Source organism: Danio aesculapii, chromosome 4 (genome assembly GCF_903798145.1).
Source record: "Danio aesculapii chromosome 4, fDanAes4.1, whole genome shotgun sequence".
NCBI lineage: Eukaryota > Metazoa > Chordata > Actinopteri > Cypriniformes > Danionidae > Danio > Danio aesculapii.
The window spans coordinates 59881353-59901109 of NC_079438.1; the positions used below are offsets into that span (position 1 = coordinate 59881353).

The 19757-nt window shown below is 39.1% G+C and overlaps 1 protein-coding gene across 1 annotated transcript in view; it reads right to left on the reverse strand.

Moving 5' to 3' along the window:
* Positions 1-18128, reverse strand: part of LOC130222625 (chemokine-like protein TAFA-2) — a 20420-nt gene extending 2292 nt beyond the window's left edge. Inside the window, exons 1-4 of the mRNA XM_056455161.1 lie at positions 17842-18128; positions 5842-5936; positions 3335-3487; positions 2563-2687 (exon numbers count right to left, since the gene is read on the reverse strand). Coding sequence (XP_056311136.1) covers positions 2563-2687; positions 3335-3487; positions 5842-5935 — 372 coding nt within the window. The 5' untranslated portion in view covers position 5936; positions 17842-18128. The remainder of the gene's footprint in view (positions 1-2562; positions 2688-3334; positions 3488-5841; positions 5937-17841) is intronic.
* Positions 18129-19757: the final 1629 nt, after the last annotated feature.

Here is a 19757-nt window from a genome sequence, read left to right on the forward strand (position 1 = left end):
CGCTGACCTTCAGCTCAAACTGACCCACATTCACACAGATCCCTCACTTCACTACACACACATTTACTGCACACACACACACACACACACACTTTCTGAATGAAGAACCCTCAGCTTATGACTGCACTGCAGCACTTAAAGAGCCCGTGAAGTGGGATCAATTCATTAATGCATTAGGCGGAGGAGACCAACTCTAGATGTTTAGATCAGGTTTAGATCTGCTATATGTCAGTTTTGGACACACTAGATTAAGGGTATTCAATTGGCGGCCCGCAGGCCGAACCCGGCCCCCGAGGCAGTTTGTTCCAGCCCTCCAAATAGTGTGACCAAGACATCAGAAATAAATAGAGGTTCAGTGGAAAAGCGGCCGCTATAGTTCTGAAGTGACGTGTGTCTGTTCAGTACAGCATGAGCTGCAGAGGCTGCGCAGAGCGGGAGTCACCATAAGTGAGTGGTGCGGGCAGCCGAAAACATTCAAGTGGTGCATTTGGATGTTCACTATTAACTGCGCTTTAATTCGGCACAGTTCATTAATCGTAAAGGCTTTTCTAAGCTGCATTTCTGTTGCACAGAACAAAACGAAACTGCAATTCAACAAAGTTAAGCCAAGTCGTCAGCTGTGCGCTAGTTTAAAGTTCCATGTATGAACACCGAAGCTAATTCGCACACACACTGGATTAGCTATAGCAGCGGCCGTTCCCATATCACGTCTTTCTGTTTGTAAGTTTGTTATTTCTAATGTAAGAATATATGCTAATATGCGCGCACAAGCAGAGTAATGCGCTTGCGTCTTTCAGGGCACACACAGCAGAAAACATCCCACGGTGTGAGTTGTGCGTGCCTTTCAGTGCAATGTAAACAAACGATATGATAGACGAATTATTATTAAATTATGTATGCATGAACGCAGATGCAACTATTAATCTAAATAGCTATGTACTTAGCCAATATAAAGCTCGAATTTACATTAGACGTGATAGCTGTGAAACCATGATTATTCTTCAGACTATACAACCAAGATCTATAATGGTTCATCTGTAATTGTTATGCAGCTCAAAACATCACATATGAATGTGTCTGAATGTGGAAGAAGCCTGCTTATGTTGTGCTCTGAAATACATTTGAATGTTTGTAAAAAAATAAAGTCTATTGTACAGTGCACTGATATTATCTACTTTCAAAATACTATATATTTCCATTTTAATGTAGAAAAAGTCAACGTGAGAGTCTTAAGGAAAAATACAGCATATGGGCTCTTATATGCAGTCGTGTCATCACTCATATAGCAAGTCATATCTCTCTGGCCCTTCGTTTGGGATGCTTTTCATGAACCGGCCCTCTTGATAAACTGATTGAATAGCCCTGCGCTAGATAACAGATATCCTTTACACTAACACACTAATTTCTAAAGCACTTTAATTTCACTGGGCCTTTGATAAAATCCTTATGCTAGCTTCCCTTACAAAAAATGACTGCAGTTTTAGTTCACTTCTGAAAAGTGCCGTTTTTTGCACACAAATAAATGGTGTTATTTAAGTATATTGCAGTATTATTGCAATACAACTGAAGTGATACTATTCTATAATGCAGTACAACTACTGCAATACAACTGCAGTACTACTACTACTACTTTTCCTGCCCGGCTGACTAGTTTCCAAATATTGTTTCAGTACTTCAGTTGTATTGCTGAAGTACTACCATAATATATTATATTGAATATAACTAACTACAGAAATACATCTACATCTGCAATACATAATAAAGCTAAAGTGCACCTTCAATACTAATGTACAAATAAATGATGTATAACATATCACTACTGTATATTGCCCCTCTCAGTTTATTTCATGCTACTTCAGTTCAGTTGGACTGCAGATTTTACTGCTGTTGAGCTTTATTGCATTGTAGTTGAGCTGTTTACACCTCGTAATATTACAATTTTGCAGTTGCATTGAATTTCGCCACAGTTATCCTTTTTTATTATTCGTTTTTGCAGATAAACTCTTAATTTTAATTAGAAAATTACCTGAATTCAAAAACACATCCCTGAAAAAGTACAAAATATTTCTGGAGGATGTTGAAGAACAAACCCCTTGGAGCACGAGTGCAGTGCAGTTCTCACCACACCACTGGTGTATTAGACTACAGCAGCACAAGTGCAGTGAAGACGGAGTGTACTTGTGTTTACTCCAGTCTACTGCAGCTTATACTGCTGTTGAGCTTTATTGTACTGTATCTGACCTGTGTTTATACTTCATTGCATTGCTATTGTACTTATTTTTACTGCAGTTATACTTCTATATACTGCTGCTGTGCTGCAGTTATACCTTCACCAATGGCACGTAAATACTGGCACACTTCATTTAATACGGACTTTTTAGGTGAGCTTTACTGAGATTTAGTCTTTTAATGTGATTTCTGTTCTTATTATCATTGCTTTGGTCTTGTTCTAATCTTTTAGGCGTGTATTCTTGTCTCTTTTACTCTGATATGTACCCTTTTACATGTCACAGTGAATTGGGTGTCTTTAAGAGCAGATTGGTGCTGTTTTCCTCCTCATACCTTGGTGGTCTTGATCTTGTTTCCGGTGGCGCAGCTCCATCCTTTCAGATCCGGCAGAACTTTACACTCTTCACCATCCAGACATGGCTGCATCTGACACCACCACTTCTGCTGGACGATAGCAGCTGCAGACACACACACACACACACACACACACACACACACACACACACACACACACACACACACACACACACACACACACACACACACACATGCAGCAGTGTGTGAATATATCCAGACTCTAATGCTCAACATGAGTTAATTGTGTATGTCCAAATCAGACTTGATGAATGAATCACTTTGATTGACATTCTCCCTTTGTACGTGTCATCAGAGGGGGAAAGCCCCGCCCACTAGTGCCCCTCATTAGCATAAACAGCAGCCCTGAGTGAGAAGCAGCCGTCTGTCCATTAGCCATTAGAGTGTTTGAGCTGCTGAAGATAATGTCAGCATAGACTAAGAGGATTATAGATGTGGAGTTTTAGATGAACAGCGACAGGAGCGACATAGACTGACAGAAGACTGAAGCACACACTCACACTGAAGCACACACACACTGTGTTTTACATCTGTCACTATGCTGACGCACCGCCGTCTGTAGCTCCGCCCTCTTTTTAAATCTCATTTGCACTTAAAGCGACAGTCACCAAAGCGCCACAATTAGGAACAAAGCCCAAAAGGGTCAGTGTCAGAGAGTTAGACACACACACACACACACACACACACACACACACACTCTAGAGCATCTAGTGTTTAAACTCGCACGTACCATCAACACAGGATGGAGCGGCTCTGGTTGTTCCTGCCACCTGTCCCGGGAAGCAGGAGCACTTGACGGTCTGCGAACGCTCCTCGATCTTGTTCTTGTTGCAGCAGCGGTGTAAAGACACAACCTCACAGGTGCCCGTCCGCACCTCAACAACTGCACACACACATATTAACACATATTCAACAATGCACACATATACACACAATGGCGGCCGGTGTCCTGACGTTACATTCTACCCATCAGATTATGCTACCAACACTGTACTTGAATGGTTAGGGTTAGGGATTAGGTAGGTGAGGGCGATATCACCGCTTCATATCACACTACTCCTAAAACTTACACTGGTAGAAACATCTGATGGGTAGCATAATGCGTCATCAAAATGTGCTACCTACATTTTGAATGGGAGATCGGACAATCTGACAAGGTTGGAGAAATCAACAGACTATTACTAACACTCAATATATATCTGCAATAACTCCACTCTGTAATACACTAAGTAATATTAATAATACTATTATTATCGCTATAAGGGTAGCATGGTGGCGCAGTGGGTAGCACAATCGCCTCACAGCAATAGGGTCAGTGGTTCGAGCCCCGACTGGGTCAGTGTGTGTTTTTGTGTGGAGTTTGCTTGTTCTCCCCATGTTGGCGTGGGTTTCCTCCGGGTGCTCCCTCACAGTCCAAACACATGTGTTATAGGGGAATTGAATCACATAAGTTGGCCATACTGTATGTGAGTGTGTGCAAGAGTGTATGTGTGTTTCCCAGTGGAAGGGCATCCGCTGCGTAAAACATATGCTGGATAAGTTGCAGGTTCATTCCGCTGTGGTGACCCCTGATTAATAAAAGTAATAAGCCAAAAAGAAAATGAATGTATAATTGTTATTACTACTACGCTCTTCCCCACACAAACTATAATAATTACTAACATTATTATTATTTGTTATTATTATCATTCTTACCTATCATCTTATCATCTCTTACCTATGTACCCGCTTCAAATACTGTATCCTAATGTTTATATGCATTCATTTTATATGAATAAAATCTAAATGGAAAAGTGTTTTGAGAATATAAAACTAATTTTACACAAACAAAAGCATTAAATGAATCAAACTAAAGCTAAACTAAACTGAACTGAACAGCCGAGTTAGAAATGGTGTAGAAATCAAAACTAATGTAAAAATGGAGAAGAATAATAACCTTGATGGTTGAGCTGGTTATATTCTGACTCCAGCTGATTAATTATTTACACACTGTACTGAGCTCGCTTTTAATTGCTGCTGACATTTCTGTGTGTGTGTGTGTGTGTGTGTGTGTGTGTGTGTGTGTGTGTGTGTGTGTGTGTGTGGTAAACAGCTAATTAAGACTTTTGTATACCAGTCTCAAAGCTTTTCTAATTAAAATGTGTGTGTGTGTGTGTGTGTGTGTGTGTGTGTTTCTGATACTGGAGAGATCTGCTGGATCTGCGGACATCAGTGAACAGGAAATAGAAAACAGGAAGCACACTGCTGTCATTTGATTAGTTCATGTGATCAAACAGATGCTGAGCAGAGAATGAATGAATGAATTGTTCCTCAGTGTCTTTAGTGTTGTTTTACAGGACAGATATCTAAAGCATTCATAAATCAGGGCTGGTGAAGTCCAAAATAAAAATGTAAGTATAGCTATCGCGATAATAATATATGCAATATTCATATCACAGAAACGTGTGTTAATTAAATTAGTTTTTAGTTAGTGCATTCAAAGGTTGTTTATCCAAATCTGACCAATCAGAAAGGGTCTTTACTATCTTTAGCCCCGCCCCTGGCAGATGCTGTTAATAGATAGAGCTGAAAATAAACAGTAATGCTGGGAGAGCAGAGGAAAATCACCACAGACAATAACAATCTGGAGTTATGTAGAGGTTTCAGTCATTCGTGGTGTTTCAAAGTCTGAGTGTTTGCATCTTGGCATAGTTTTGTTATGTAATTAGCTTATATATCTGTTACCTGTTTATTTCAGTATGATTTCATAAATAAATAATTTTTTCTATCTGCTGAATTGCATTTTGCAAGTTAGTTATAACGTAAGAAACATCACTATCAAAACACTCAACAACTGTACTGCATATTTCCCAGAATCGAGCAGCCCTCATAAAAACATCTAATTATTTATTAATTATAAAGTTATGGTGGGCGGCACGGTGGCTCAGTGGTTAGCACTGTGCCCTCACGGCAAGAAGGTCTCTGGTTCGAGTCTCAGCTGGGTCAGTGTGTGTTTCTGTGTGGAGTTTGCATGTTCTCCCCGTGTTGGTGTGGGTTTCCTCCGGGTGCTCCGGTTTCCCCCACAGTCCAAACACATGCGCTATAGGGGGACTGATGAACTAAACTGGCAGTAGTGTGTGTATGGGTGTTTCCCAGTGCTGGGTTGCAGCTAGAAGGGCATTCGCTGTGTAAAACATATGCTGGAATAGTTAGCGGTTCATTCCACTGTGGTGACCATGCGATGAGGAAGAAACTCACTGTGAAGCTCTGTGGAGTGAGCTGAAGATCTCAGGAGAAGCAGAAGAAGAAGAAGAGTCTGAGAGAGAAGCAGAAGAAGATCTCGGACACTCATCCTACACACACACACACACACACAGAGTCAATTAGTTGGACATCAGTAACCAACTCTATCAGTAGGTGTTGATGAAGAAATATTTATTTTCTCATTCGTAGAGGTATGTATACACACATACACACACACACACACACACACTTCATTGAACATTTAATACTATTACAAGTAAACTTGAATTGAGCACACACGCATACACACACATGAGTGAGTGTGGTTGTGATCATGTAAACGATCTCGCTCGCACTGATGGTAATTACTGGCAGCCCGCGGGATCATTTACACACAGATTATGAACCGATATTCACCTTCTATATTCCGTTACGGAGATACCAGCGCTTCTCCCCTCATCCACATTAGGATTGTGGTTGACAGACAAGAATTATAGATCATCCAAGACAAGACACACGCAAAAATACACACATAAACACTTCACACAAACACACCTGCACATGCAAACACACACACACGCCTACAGGAGCTCTATGATTATAGATTGTGAGCAGCACCAAATCAGTCACACACAACGTCTGGTTTTAATTATTGGTTTTTACCAGCTCCTAAACGTTGCGTTTGCACAAATGAATGTAAAAGCTGTTGCATCATCATAGTATAATGAGAGAATTGACAGTAAACGTACAACATTGAGTCTATACACCTTTCAAAGCACAACGATCTAAGAATTGATTGTGCCGATATGCTCTTGAACATGATCTATACGCAATAGAAAATAGACTATAGACTCCAGATTGTCATTGAATTAAGCAGACGTGAACATCATGACATTTCGATATGTTATCAATTCTCAAAGGTGGGATCTGCTTTTTGGAAATGCTGCATTAACATGGAGACCCTGAACGCTACGTCAGACAAACATTTCTCTTGATTTGATGCTAATAAACGCTGTAATTGCTCTCCGGCATCTTCATACAGTATCACCGTGGGACTGTGATCAAATGACCTTATAAAAGTCTTTAATTCGAGCGCCGGAGGGAGAGACGCAGACGCATTTTCTCATTAAGAATCTGTCAGAGAGGAACGAGCCGTGTGTTTTTAATTGTGTGTTTTATTCTGAACGCTCTTCATGTTTAATTCAGGCCTTTGTGTTGTACTGCAGACCCTCAGGACATCTGCATAATTCATGCGCAGAATGGCCAGAACAGGAGAACACGCGTTACAAAATAAAGTTTGGACTATTGCTAACATTAATAAACTCAGATGGTGAATTATTAACAGTAAAGTCTGCTGTAGAATGAGGCTGTGGTGTCTCCGTCAGCTCATTCATCTACATTTGGTGGAGTCAGAATCAGGACTTTCTGAAGGTCTGCTCATGTTTCTCCAAAACCAAAGTGATCAGCAGAGCCATTATTGCAACCCAATCCTGCTGTTTGCACTGACAGAAAGAGGAGCTTCACCTTTCATTACTGCTCCTCAGAGTGTCACTGCAGGGGGACAATTGCTGAGGAGTTTTAAAGGAGACCCTACTACGACCCTTTATATAAGATGTAAAGTAAGTCTCTGATGAGTGTGTGTGAGTGTGAGCTGAGAATAGCACACAGATAAACTCTGAAGCTCTCTTTCAGGCTCTAATCCTAACTGTGGTGCTTTGGTGACTGTCGCTTTAAATTCAAATGAGATTAAGAAGAGGGCGGAGCTACAGACGGCTGTGCGTCACCATAGCGACAGATGTAAAACAGCACTAGTGTTATCAGTGTGAGTCAGGCCAGATGTTGTCAGTGTCTTGTCTTCTCCTCTCTTCTATTTTCTCCACCTCTTCTTCTCCATCTCTGTACTCCTCTTCTCCTCCTCCTTCTCTTCTTTTTACCTCCTTCTCCCCTTTTCTTCTTCTCCTCCTTTCCTCCTTCTCTTTTCTTCTTCTCCTCCTCTTCTTTTCATCTTCTTCTCCTCCTCCCTCATCCTCTTCATCCTCCTCTACTCCTCTTCTTCTCCACCTCATTTTCTCATCCTCTTTTTTCTCCTCCTCATTTTCTCCTTCTCTTCCTTCTCCTCTTCATCCTCGTCCTCCTCTACTTCTTCTTCTCCTCCTTGTTTTATCCTTCTCCTTATTCTATTCTTCCTCTTCTTCTCCTGATACTCTCCATCCTCCTCCTCGTTTTCTCCTCCTCCTCTTTTCTGCTTCTTCATCCTCCTCCAACTCTACTTCTTCTCTTCATCCTCCTCTTCTCCTTTTTTCTCCTCATTTTTTCCTTTTCCTCCTCCTCTCCTCCTCTTCATCATTCTCTTTCCATCCTCCTCGTTTTCTTCTTCCTTTCTTCATATTTTCCTCCTCCATCATCCTCTTCATCCTCCTCATCTTCTGCTCCTCCTCACTCCTCCTCTTTTTCTCCTCCTCATCCTCTTCCCCTGCTCTTCATCCTCCTCTTTTACTTCTCTTCATCGTCCTCTTCTCCTTCTTCTCGTTTTCTTCTCCTCTTCATCCTCCTCGTTTTCTTCTCCTCCTCCTCCTCATCCTCTTCCCCTGCTCTTCATCCTCCCCTTTACTTCTCCTCTTCTCCTCCTCCTTGTTTCTTCTCCTCTTCTCCTCCTCCTCGTTTTCTTCTCCTCCTCATCCTCTTCTCCTCCTCACTCATCCTCTTTTCCGCCTCTTCTTCATCCTCCTCCTCTTCATCATCCTCTTCTCCTCCTTCTACTCTTCATCCTCCTCATCTTCTTCTCCTCCTTCCCTCATTTTCACCTCCTTATCCTCTTCTCCTGCTCTTCATCCTACTCCTCCTCTCCTCCTCCTTGTTTTCTCCCTCCCCTCCTCTTCTCCTCCTTCTTGTTTTCTCCTCCTCTTCATCTTCTTTTCTTCATCCTCCTCCTCCTCTACATCATCCTCTTCTCCTCCTTCTTGTTATCTCCTTCTCCTCTTCATCCTCCTCATCTTCTTCTCCTTCCTCCCTCATTTTCACCTCCTTATCCTCTTCTCCTGCTCTTCATCCTACTCCTTCTCTTCTCTCCCTCCTTGTTTTCTCCTTCTCCTCTTCTTCATCCTCCTCCTTGTTTTCTCCTCCTCTTCATCTTCTTCTCTTCATCCTACTCCTCCTCTCTCCCTCCTTGTATTCTCCTTCTCCTCCTCTTCATCCTCCTCTTCTCCTCCTCTTCATCTTCTCCTCTTCATCTTCTCCTCCTTTCTCCCTCCTTGTATTCTCCTTCTCCTCCTCTTCATCATCCTCTTCTCCTCCTCTTCATCTTCTCCTCCTTTCTCCCTCCTTGTATTCTCCTTCTCCTCCTCTTCATCCTCCTCTTCATCTTCTCCTCTTCATCTTCTCCTCCTTTCTCCCTCCTTGTTTTCTCCTTCTCCTCCCCTTCATCCTCCTCCTCCTCTCCTCTTCATCCTCCGCTCCAGGCTCTGGTTCCAGTCTGGAGTTTCAATCAATGTGTGTGTTCTTCAGTGCGCCACCATTAGCTCTGCGCCTCACACACACTGATCAATGTCGATCTGCCTGTAATGCTGGCCTGTGTAATATGAAGAGCCTATTTCTGATCTGCTTTTAATTGCTCTGTTTGTGATGGCAGCATCAATAATGAATACGCTCCTGAAACGCACTAAAATAAAAGCTAACGTGTGTTTTAAACGACAGCAGACGTTACAGCGATCTTCACAAGTTATGATCACACACACACACACACACACACACACACACACACGCGTTCATCAGGAGACTGACAGCGTTTCTGTTTTATCAGTGCAAACTCACTTTTGTGATCTATTGCATTCAAAGGCATGAGATCATTCATGTACAGAGAAAATGGAAAATACATGCCAAAACAGCCAGTTTAAAGAAATATTTGTAAAAGATGATCAATTTAAAGACTTTAAAGTGTTATAAAAGTACGTTTTACAAGATATTTCAGTCTTCAAAAATAAAAAATATACATCTATTCAGTGTGTTAAATGATTTAGGGAAGGAATATGATTGCAATATTTCAAAACTACAATTAAAATGACGACATCTGTGTTCACTGCTTGTTTTGAAGTGTGCACAGTTTGTTTGATCATATATTATCATGATATTTGATGTTTTAAAAATGACCAATTATTAATGTTTACTGTATAATTAATGTAGAAAACTATATAACACTTTTATTATCATCAGCAATTATCATTTCTGAATATTACAAACATCAAATATTACTCTTTTAATGTGTTATTAATTTATTACTATTTAAAATGGTTATATCTACAAAAAAGAGAAAACATAATAATGAATTATTAAAATATATTAAATAATACATGAGTAATTTAATAATACATAATAATTATTGTCTATTTTAAACACACCTTACATGCATATATTAGCGTGATAATAGATATTGTAAAGCTTACAATTTAATATTTACTATTTAATACTACATAATACTACTAAAACTACATCATATTATTATTATTAGCAATTATGATTATTAAATATTACAAAAATCTAATATTACTCTTTTAATGTGTTATTATTAATTAGTTTTTGCTATTTAAAATTAAAAAGAGTATTGGGCAATTCATAATAAATTCATACATATATTTATTTTCCTTCGGCTTAATCCTTTATTCATCAGGGGTCGCCATAGCAGAATGAATCGCCAACTATTCCAGCATATGTTTTACACAGAGGATGTTCTTGCAGCCGCAACCCATGGGAAACACCCAAACACACTCATTTCAACACACACTCATGCACTACAGTCAGTTTAGTTCATCAGTTCCTCTATAGCACATGTGTTTGGACTGAGGGGGAAACCGGAGCACCCGGAGGAAACCCACACCAACACGGGGAGAACATGCAAACTCCACACAGAAACACCAGCTGACCCAGCCGGCACTCAAACCAGCAACCTTCTAGCTGTGAGGCCACAGTGCTAACCACTGAGCCATCGTGCTGCCCTCATAATAAATGAATAAATAAAAAAAACGTAAATACATAAATGATTTAATAATATAATGATGTAACATAATTAGTGTATATATTTTAAACACACCGTCTGCATTAAATGACTGCTCATCTGTGGATGGTCTTGTATTTTGTACGTTTCTCAGTGACAGCTGTAAGTGTCTGGCAGCAGAAACAGAGACGCTCTGCCTAAATAATACACTTAAATCATCTTATTTGCAGACGGCGAGTGTTTACAGCTGCTGTTGTGTCTCGTCAGCAGTGTGTGTGGCTGTTAAAGACGGCGTCCCAGCATGCTTTGTGTTTTCATTACACCTCTGAGAGCTGAAGCTCCACTTCAATAACAAGCACACGCGTGTGTGTGTGTGTGTGTGTGTGTGTCTGTGTGTGTGTGTAGACGCATCTGAATGCACATACAGCTGATTTATCCATCTGTGATGAAGATAAACTGGACCAGGAGCTTCTCTCCACACTGATGCTGCTTCATATTAGGGCTGTTCAATATATTGCAAAATTATTGTTATCATCGTAAACACCTTGTAATAAACCACAGCACATTCTCTGCTATTTTACAGACTCACTTCTCTAGAGATTATTTCTTATATTATTTGACATGACTAAAATGTCAATAAAGTCACTTTATTAATCTGTAGAGTTGAGTTTTCAACATCAGAAGTGGACAGAGCAGAGATCAACATCCCATAATGCAATTCACCACCGCAAATAAACACAAAATAGACCAATAGTTTGAACAGTGTGTGTGTGTGTGTGTGTGTGTGTGTGTGTGTGTGTGTATGTGTGTTGAGGAGTTTCCTCCGTCTCTCAGCGTCTGCATGAACTTGTTCTGGCACTGAAGTGTGATGAAGGTGTCAGAAACGCTGCTATTTTTAGACGCATCATGAGCGGCTCTGATTGGACGAGACCAAACAGGAAGTGATGCTGATTATGTAACATTATGTATGACTTTAGAAGATTCATGTTAGACAATTAACATCAAACTGCACTGAAAACAAAACAGCCAGCATTATATATATATTTAAAAAATCATCTGTCTTCAAATACAGAGCAGAAATGAGTACACCCAACACAATCTCACAGCAATTCGTAACTTTTTGATTTAGTGGCTAATTCGTACGATCTAATTCGTACAATTTAGTACGATTTGCTCATCCGCCAATGACGGTTGGGTTTAGGGGTGGGGTTAGGTGCCACGCCTCCTTTTTAAAATCGTACAATTTCGTACGACTGAACTCGTACGAATTCGTACGTATTAGCCACTAAACTGACAAAACGTAAAATACTTACGTTTTCTCGTGAGATCATCTCACTTCACATTCTTATTTTCTCCAGGATTCATTCATTCATTTTGTTTCAGCTTAGCCCCTTATTTATCAGGGGTCACCACAGTGGAATGAACCGCCAACTATTCCAGCATATGTTTTAAACAGTGGATGCACACTCATTCACACACACACTCATACACTACGGACAGTTTAGGCTCAAACCAGTGACCTTCTTGCTGTGAGGCCACAGTGTTAACCACTGTGCCACCGTGCCTTTCTCCAGGATGCTTTGTGCAGATCCATTAGAGCAGTGTTTCCCAACCCTGTCCCTGGAGGCACACCAACAGTACATATTTTGGATGTCTCCCTTATCTGACCCATTAACTTCAGGTGTTAGAGTCTCTTCTGATGTTCTAATGAGGTGATTCAGGTGTGTTTGATTAGGGAGAGGTTGAAAATGTGTACTGTTGGTGTGCCTTCAGGAACAGGGTTGGGAAACACTGCACTAGATTAGTCAGTACCAAAACAAAACTGATGAACTAATCCAATAAAAACAGAAGATCACAGTCCACAAATCAAAACACAAATCAATGTTGGGGAGAAATATGAAATTAAAATTGAATTAAACAGGAAAAATCTAAATAAACATAATAAAAAACTCTAACTGAGTTGAAATGTTGTAGTTTATCATTTATTTAGCAATAAGTGGTTTTAATTTAAATGTATTGTTTTACTATTTCTAAAGATGTTTGGTGAGCAAACTCTCATTTTAATGCATGTAACTGTTTAATAAAGCTGTTCTGTTTAAATGCGCCACCAAATATTGTCAATATTCACTGGGAAATGAATGAAAATATTAATTGTCAGAAGGCGGTGTGCTCATTTATGCTGATCACTGTATAGTAACATTTCTAAATCTACATACACAGCAAAACATCTGCTAATGAACAGTCTGTTGTGTTTTTCCTTTATTTATAGATGTGAATTGCATTATGGGAAGTTGATCTTTGTTTTTTTGGACTGTTTGTATTGATTACAGCATCATGGTGGCTCATTAGTAGGACCAGACAGAATCTGTGGACATTTTTTGATAATATTTGTTAGGGGTTTTCACCTTTATTGTATAGGACAGTAGAGAGTATTGACAGGAAAGCATGGGGAGCAGAGAAAGGGGAAGGATCAGCATAGGACCACGAGGCGGAATTAAACTCGGGTCGCCGTAAGCACCGGAGTGCATGTGTCGACGCACTAACCACTGCACCACTGGCACCGACCCTGCAACAGTTTGTGATATTTCTGCGGAGAATTGTGTTAAAAATCTGCAGATTTATGCAGAATTATTTTGGGAGTATCATAACTAAAACCCTAATATATGAAATAAACAATAATATATTATAACCGTTATTTAATGTTCACAGTGCAAACCCAATTAGATCCACTTTATTTTGTAAACAAAGCAAGTCTCTTATATAACATCTCTACTAAAAGACCATATGACTTTACAAATTGTATTGTAAATAAATCATATGAATATTTTCATATTAGTCAATAATATTACTCTAATGAATTTAAAAACTGAATAAATATAAGCTTACACACATTAACTCGAGTAATTAAACAGAATTAAAGATGGGCTAAACATCTGTGGAATTCTGTGCGTGCAGATTCCGTGTGGGCCTACTCATTGGTTAGCACCACTGGTTCGAGTCTCAGCTGGGTCAGTGTGTGTTTCTGTGTGGAGTTTGCATGTTCTCCCCGTGTTGGTGTGGGTTTCCTCCGGGTGCTCCGGTTTCCCCCACAGTCCAAACACATGTGCTATAGGGGAATTGATCAACTAAATTGACCCTAGTGTATGTGTGTAAAAGAGTGTGTATGGGTGTTTCCCAGTACTGGGTTGCAGCTGGAAGGGCATCCGCTGTGTAAATCATATGCTGGAATAGTTGGCGGTCCATTCCGCTGTGGCGACCCCTGATGAATAAAGGGACTAAGCTGAAAAGAAAATGAGTGAATGTATTGATTACTTTGTCGACATATAGAACAGTGTCCTAATTTAGGCAGAACTGTAACTTATATTGTTTTATGCTGACAAAACCAAACGCTGCAGCTCTCTTCATTCACTCTCTCTTTTCTGCTGAGCATCTGCTGGAGATTCACTCACAGTTGAGTCTGACACACACACACACACACACACACACACACACACACAGGTCCAGATCTCCACACACACTGGTCTGTCCAGAGACACACACCAGTGCAGATTAATGCAGGACTCAAGGTGATGAGGACGGCCATTAATAGCACACACACACACACTCTCTCTCTCTCACACACACACACAAACTCTGTCTCTCTCACTCACACTCAATCTCACTCACACAAACTGTCTCACTCACAAAGAATCACACTCTCTCTCAAACACACACACACACACACTAGAAAACACTAGGAAATCACAGTGAACTGGGGAAGTCTTGGTGCGTGTGCGTGTGTATGTGTGTGTGTGAGTGAGTTCATTAGCACATTTCTGTGGGTGTGTGTGTGTCTATAATAACAGTTAACAGTGAGAAAAAGCAAGAAAGTGACTGTAACTCCAGTGTGTGAAGTGGAGACTCAGCAGCGTGTGTGTGTGTGTGTGTGTGTGTGTGTGTGTGTGTGTGTGTGCTCATTATTCACACTGCTCTGATTTAGTCTTGTATGTGTGTGTGTGTTGTCAGCGAATCTGCCGGTCAGAAATAAGCCATCAGTTCAGACGGCAAATGGTATTAAAGTCAGCAGGAAACACATACACATCCATTCAACCTATGATTTAAAACTTCAACACTGGGGAGAAAACTACATTACCCATGATCCTCTGCAGAAAATACACCACTTTCAGAGTCACAGCCAATAGTAATTTTAGCTCCGCCCACTCCCATGAAGACGATATAATCTTGAGACTCTTAAAATGTTTTATTAATTAATTACATCCAAATTAATAGTTTGTTTTGACATAATATGTGTGTGTGTGTGTGTGTGTGTACTGTGGATATTTATAATGGAGATATAAATACACACATGCATACATATATTTGAGAATGTTTTAAATTGATAATTAGATATAAACTATATGTATATTTATAATATTTCCTCCAACAAGCACATTAATATTTGAAAAGTATTCGATTTAGGTTTGACGCTGACTTTAATCTTCAGGTCAGAATGAGTGTAATAATGAGCGAGGGAAGCTGTGTGTGTGTGTGTGTGTGTGTGTGTGTGTGTGTGTGTGTGTGTGTGTGTGTGTGTGTGTGTGTGTGTGTGTGTGTGTGTGTGTGTGTGTGTGTGTGTGTGTGTGTGTGTGTGTGTTGTTCTGGTCAGCCACTGCACCTGTCATTCAGGCATTAGTTTCAGTAATATATGCTAAAAGGTGAATGTGCTGGTGTGGATGGAGAGACAGACGGCTAGAGTCGATGTGTTAGTCCCTCATTAATGTCATCTGGAGTAAACCAGAGCACATGATGACCACCGACACGAGATAAACTATAAACTCCAGCAGTGTAAATCTGAGTGATGGATCACCAGATAAAACACATCAGGAGATGAGCAGAAACACAATAATTACACTAATTTATCAATGAGGACATAAATATGAGCAATTCCAGCATCATGCATGTGACATCTGCAGTAAAAACTGGAAACTAGACTAATATTGTTTCAGCATTAATATCGCATTTACAAGATTTTGAAATGCAATGTTGAGTTGCAGAACACGTGTGCTTTTCTGCAGTTTAACCATAACAGAGTGAAGGTTTATCATCTGCATGTGTTTGTATTGAAAGAGAGTTTAAAGCATTCGGGTACAAGAATTGATGAAATGGAGGGTAAAATAATAAGAATTATATCTAATAGTTATAGTTATTGAACTATTTTTATGATTAAGACTGTAGAGTAGTTATTTTAGAGTATTTTAAATTACAAGCCGACACAAACAACATTGCAAGGGGTTTTACTATTTTGGTGAAAACTATTATTTGATAGCAAGGTTTACATTTGCATGGAATTGCTCGTACTCATTAATTCTGATGTGAAATCTTTAAACGACAACACTATCCTCAAACTACTGTGTTGAACATTTATTTTGGCATAATTTCAGAATTTCAATGCAAATTAAACTGTGTATCATCACGTATCTGTTTAAATATCTGAATACGTACAGCTCTAAATAAGTGTTGTTTCTTCTTGTCTTATTATAAATGTTATGCTGAATGACTGAATGAGTATTTATATTATGAAATTTAGTCATTTGAATCATTGAAGTAGACATGTTGCTTGCACTTAATATCCTTTCTATTGTGTATAAATTACTTTTGTACATGTAATTTGATGGAGAAATCAAAATCTAAACATTTATTCAAATATGAAGCTATAAATCATCGATTATAGGTTAATACGAGGAGTTGTAATATTCACTAAACCACACAATATTTATTCAAATTAAAATTAACAACTAAAATCGGCTAATTATATTTAATAAGAGATTTTTTCTTAAAAATCTAAATTTAGTTTCACTGTACTCGACTCAAAAAATGACATTGTTGGTTTTTATTTTAACTACTTATTTGAAATGAGCTGAAACAACACAATTCTTGAGGTTTTTCGGGACAACTTAAGTGTTTATGTTTAATCCACTTAAATTTGTTAAAGCAATTATGTTAACTTAATCAATTTGTGGAAGGGATTGTGTGGAACGCAGCCGTTTTTCCTCTAAAATATCCAGCTCTCCATTTAACATGTAATAATTAAACAGAAATGTCTGTCTCAGTGTTTTATCCTTCAGCTATTCTTCATTTCTTTATCTTTCTCACGCATCTTCCTTCACACCGTCAACAGAACATCTATGTTTGAAGTAAAGCTCGCTGTGTTTCATCTGCGCAGTGTTTCAGGTGTGAAGGTGAGGTCAACAAATGCACAATTATAATCAGCTTTCTTTATCCATCAGATCAGCTCATCTAATAGCAAGACTTCACATAACTTGCTTGTGAAATTAAAATGAGCACGGTATCAGTGACTTCTCTGATTTAGGAAGTTTCATTTGCTCAATATTTACACACACACACACACACACACACACACACACACACACACACACACACACACACACACACAGATGAAATGATCAACACTATGCAGATAAACTGACTCTAAACTAATGGAAACTCTACTCAGAAAACACAAATAAAAATGCCCGGAAACAAGATTCATTTTTTATAACACAAGATATTGTTGTTATTATTTATATTATTCAAAGTTCTGTAATGTTATCATAATAATCTAATCATTATAATAAAAAAAAGAAAATATAGAAAGGTTTCCGATCAAAATGTTTTCTAAAATTGTGTTTGTGTAGATTTACTGTATTAATGCTGTCTAAAAAGTCAAGTTCACTAGAGGTCCTATGGTAATATCATAATAGACAGCGGGTCACTGAATGAAGAATATTTATACACAGTATTAAAATATATATTTTAAATGCTATACACTAAACAAACTAAAGAAACAGCTTTACCGTGACTATCATAATGTTAAATGTCTAAAACTAAACCCACAGTGCTGTCAGTCGCTATATATATATATATATATATATATAAAGTTTTAGTTTGTTGTGTGAAGTGTTTTTTTCTCGTTCTCCTTGTTCTGTCTGACGTGAGCGCGGGACTCAATGAATTGGTTGTATAAGTGAATGAGATGATCATGATCGTACCTGCAGCTCCGATCGACTCCTGATCAATCCATCCGATCAGCTCGATCAGTCCGGCGGGACTCGGGGGTTCCTCGATCCGTTAATCGGTTCATTCAGCGGCGTTTCCACATGATTCAAGTCCGAGCGCGAGTTTGGCGCGTGCCCGTCACTAACCGTCATTAACGGTCCAGCACAGAATTTTCCCGCGTCTCCTGCTTGAATAAATTATGATGTTAATTATGAGCCGTAAATGCAAAAGGAAAAAGGAGAAAAGATGAAGAGACGAAGAGATGCTGCTGCTCCCTGAGCTTCACACACACTGACTGACAGACTGAAACACACACACACATACTCTCTCTCTTTATCTCTCTCTCTCTCTCACACACACACACACACACACACACACACATTTATATATACATGAACGTATAGTATTCATGATATTCTCCAAGGTATTTTGACTACCAAAGATCTCCAAAATGTTTTTATTAGCATATTCATTCATTCATTTTCCTTCAGTTCAGTCCCTTTATTAATCTGGGGTCGCCACAGCGGAATGAACCGCCAATTTATCCAGCACATGTTTTACGCAGCTGATGCCCTTCCAGCTGCAACCCATCTCTGGGAAACATCCATACACACTCATTCACACTCATACACTACGGACAATTTTAGCGTACCCAGTTCCCCTATAGTGCATGTGTTTGGACTGTGGGGGAAACCGGAGCACCTGGAGGAAACCCACGCCAACACGGGGAGAACATGCAAACTCCACACAGAAACACACACTGACCCAGCCGAGACTCGAACCAGCGACCTTCTTGCTTTGAGGCGACAGCACTACCGTTGGCTTTATTAGCATATGTGTTTATTTATTATAAGTGGAAGTTATGATACACTATAAAGTTGTACACACTATAAAAGATTATCAGGACAATGATTGGATATCTTGTTCAAAGATTCCCATAATCAAACCAAAAGGATATAATCAGAACACAGCAGGAAAGGAAACGTATTAAATGTACAAACCAATAAGTTTTGGCCTACTAGGCTAATATGATGGAAAACAGTTTACATTAGGCCTATAGGCTGCATAACAGCTGTTTTTATAATTATTACCTGTAATCTGCGCAACATATCTCGGCACAGCTCATTTAACAACGTGTTTTAATATCAGGAATACTGCACATTTATGCAGAAACTCTAAATAGACTAAATGAATGTGTGTAGCGCCATCGTGCGGACGGATTTGGTCCTGCATTAATCAACTCTTTGGACATTAAAAACTATTTTAATAATGAATAAAACATACATATCTTGACCCACACTGACTCCTAGTGGAGAAACTGTGCAAACACAAAAGCTGTGATTCATTTAATATAATTTAATTTAATTATGATGTCTTTTCGCGCCAAGAATTAAAGAATTAACAAGAATTAAAACAGGAATTAAAACAAAACTTAAGTGGCAACTGTGAAAAAGCTCAGAACTGAGAGAAAATGCACTTTTAGCTCCTGTTAAAAACCCTGCTTAAAGGTATTTTTCAATTTTTATGAGAACAACTCTTACAATAGAATGTATGTCTGTATATAATATTTAATATGATTTAAATTTAATTACAGGAGATTTATATGGAGTATGGCAGTGTGTGGAAAATCTGTTTTGCATATTAAGAAATAATAACAAAAGCCCTTTAAAGGAGACTGCTACTAAAGCATATGCATTTATATACTGGTCTACATTTAGTAATGACTGGGAGAAAACTTTGGTTTTTGCAACAGAAGTTTTTTTGTCACCAATAAAATAATAATAGTGTGAATAATTCATACATTTCATTAAAACATTCTCTCTCTCGCTCTCTTCTCCCCGTGTTGGTGTGGGTTTCCTCCGGGTGCTCCGGTTTCTCCCACAGTCCAAACACATGCGCTATAGAGGAA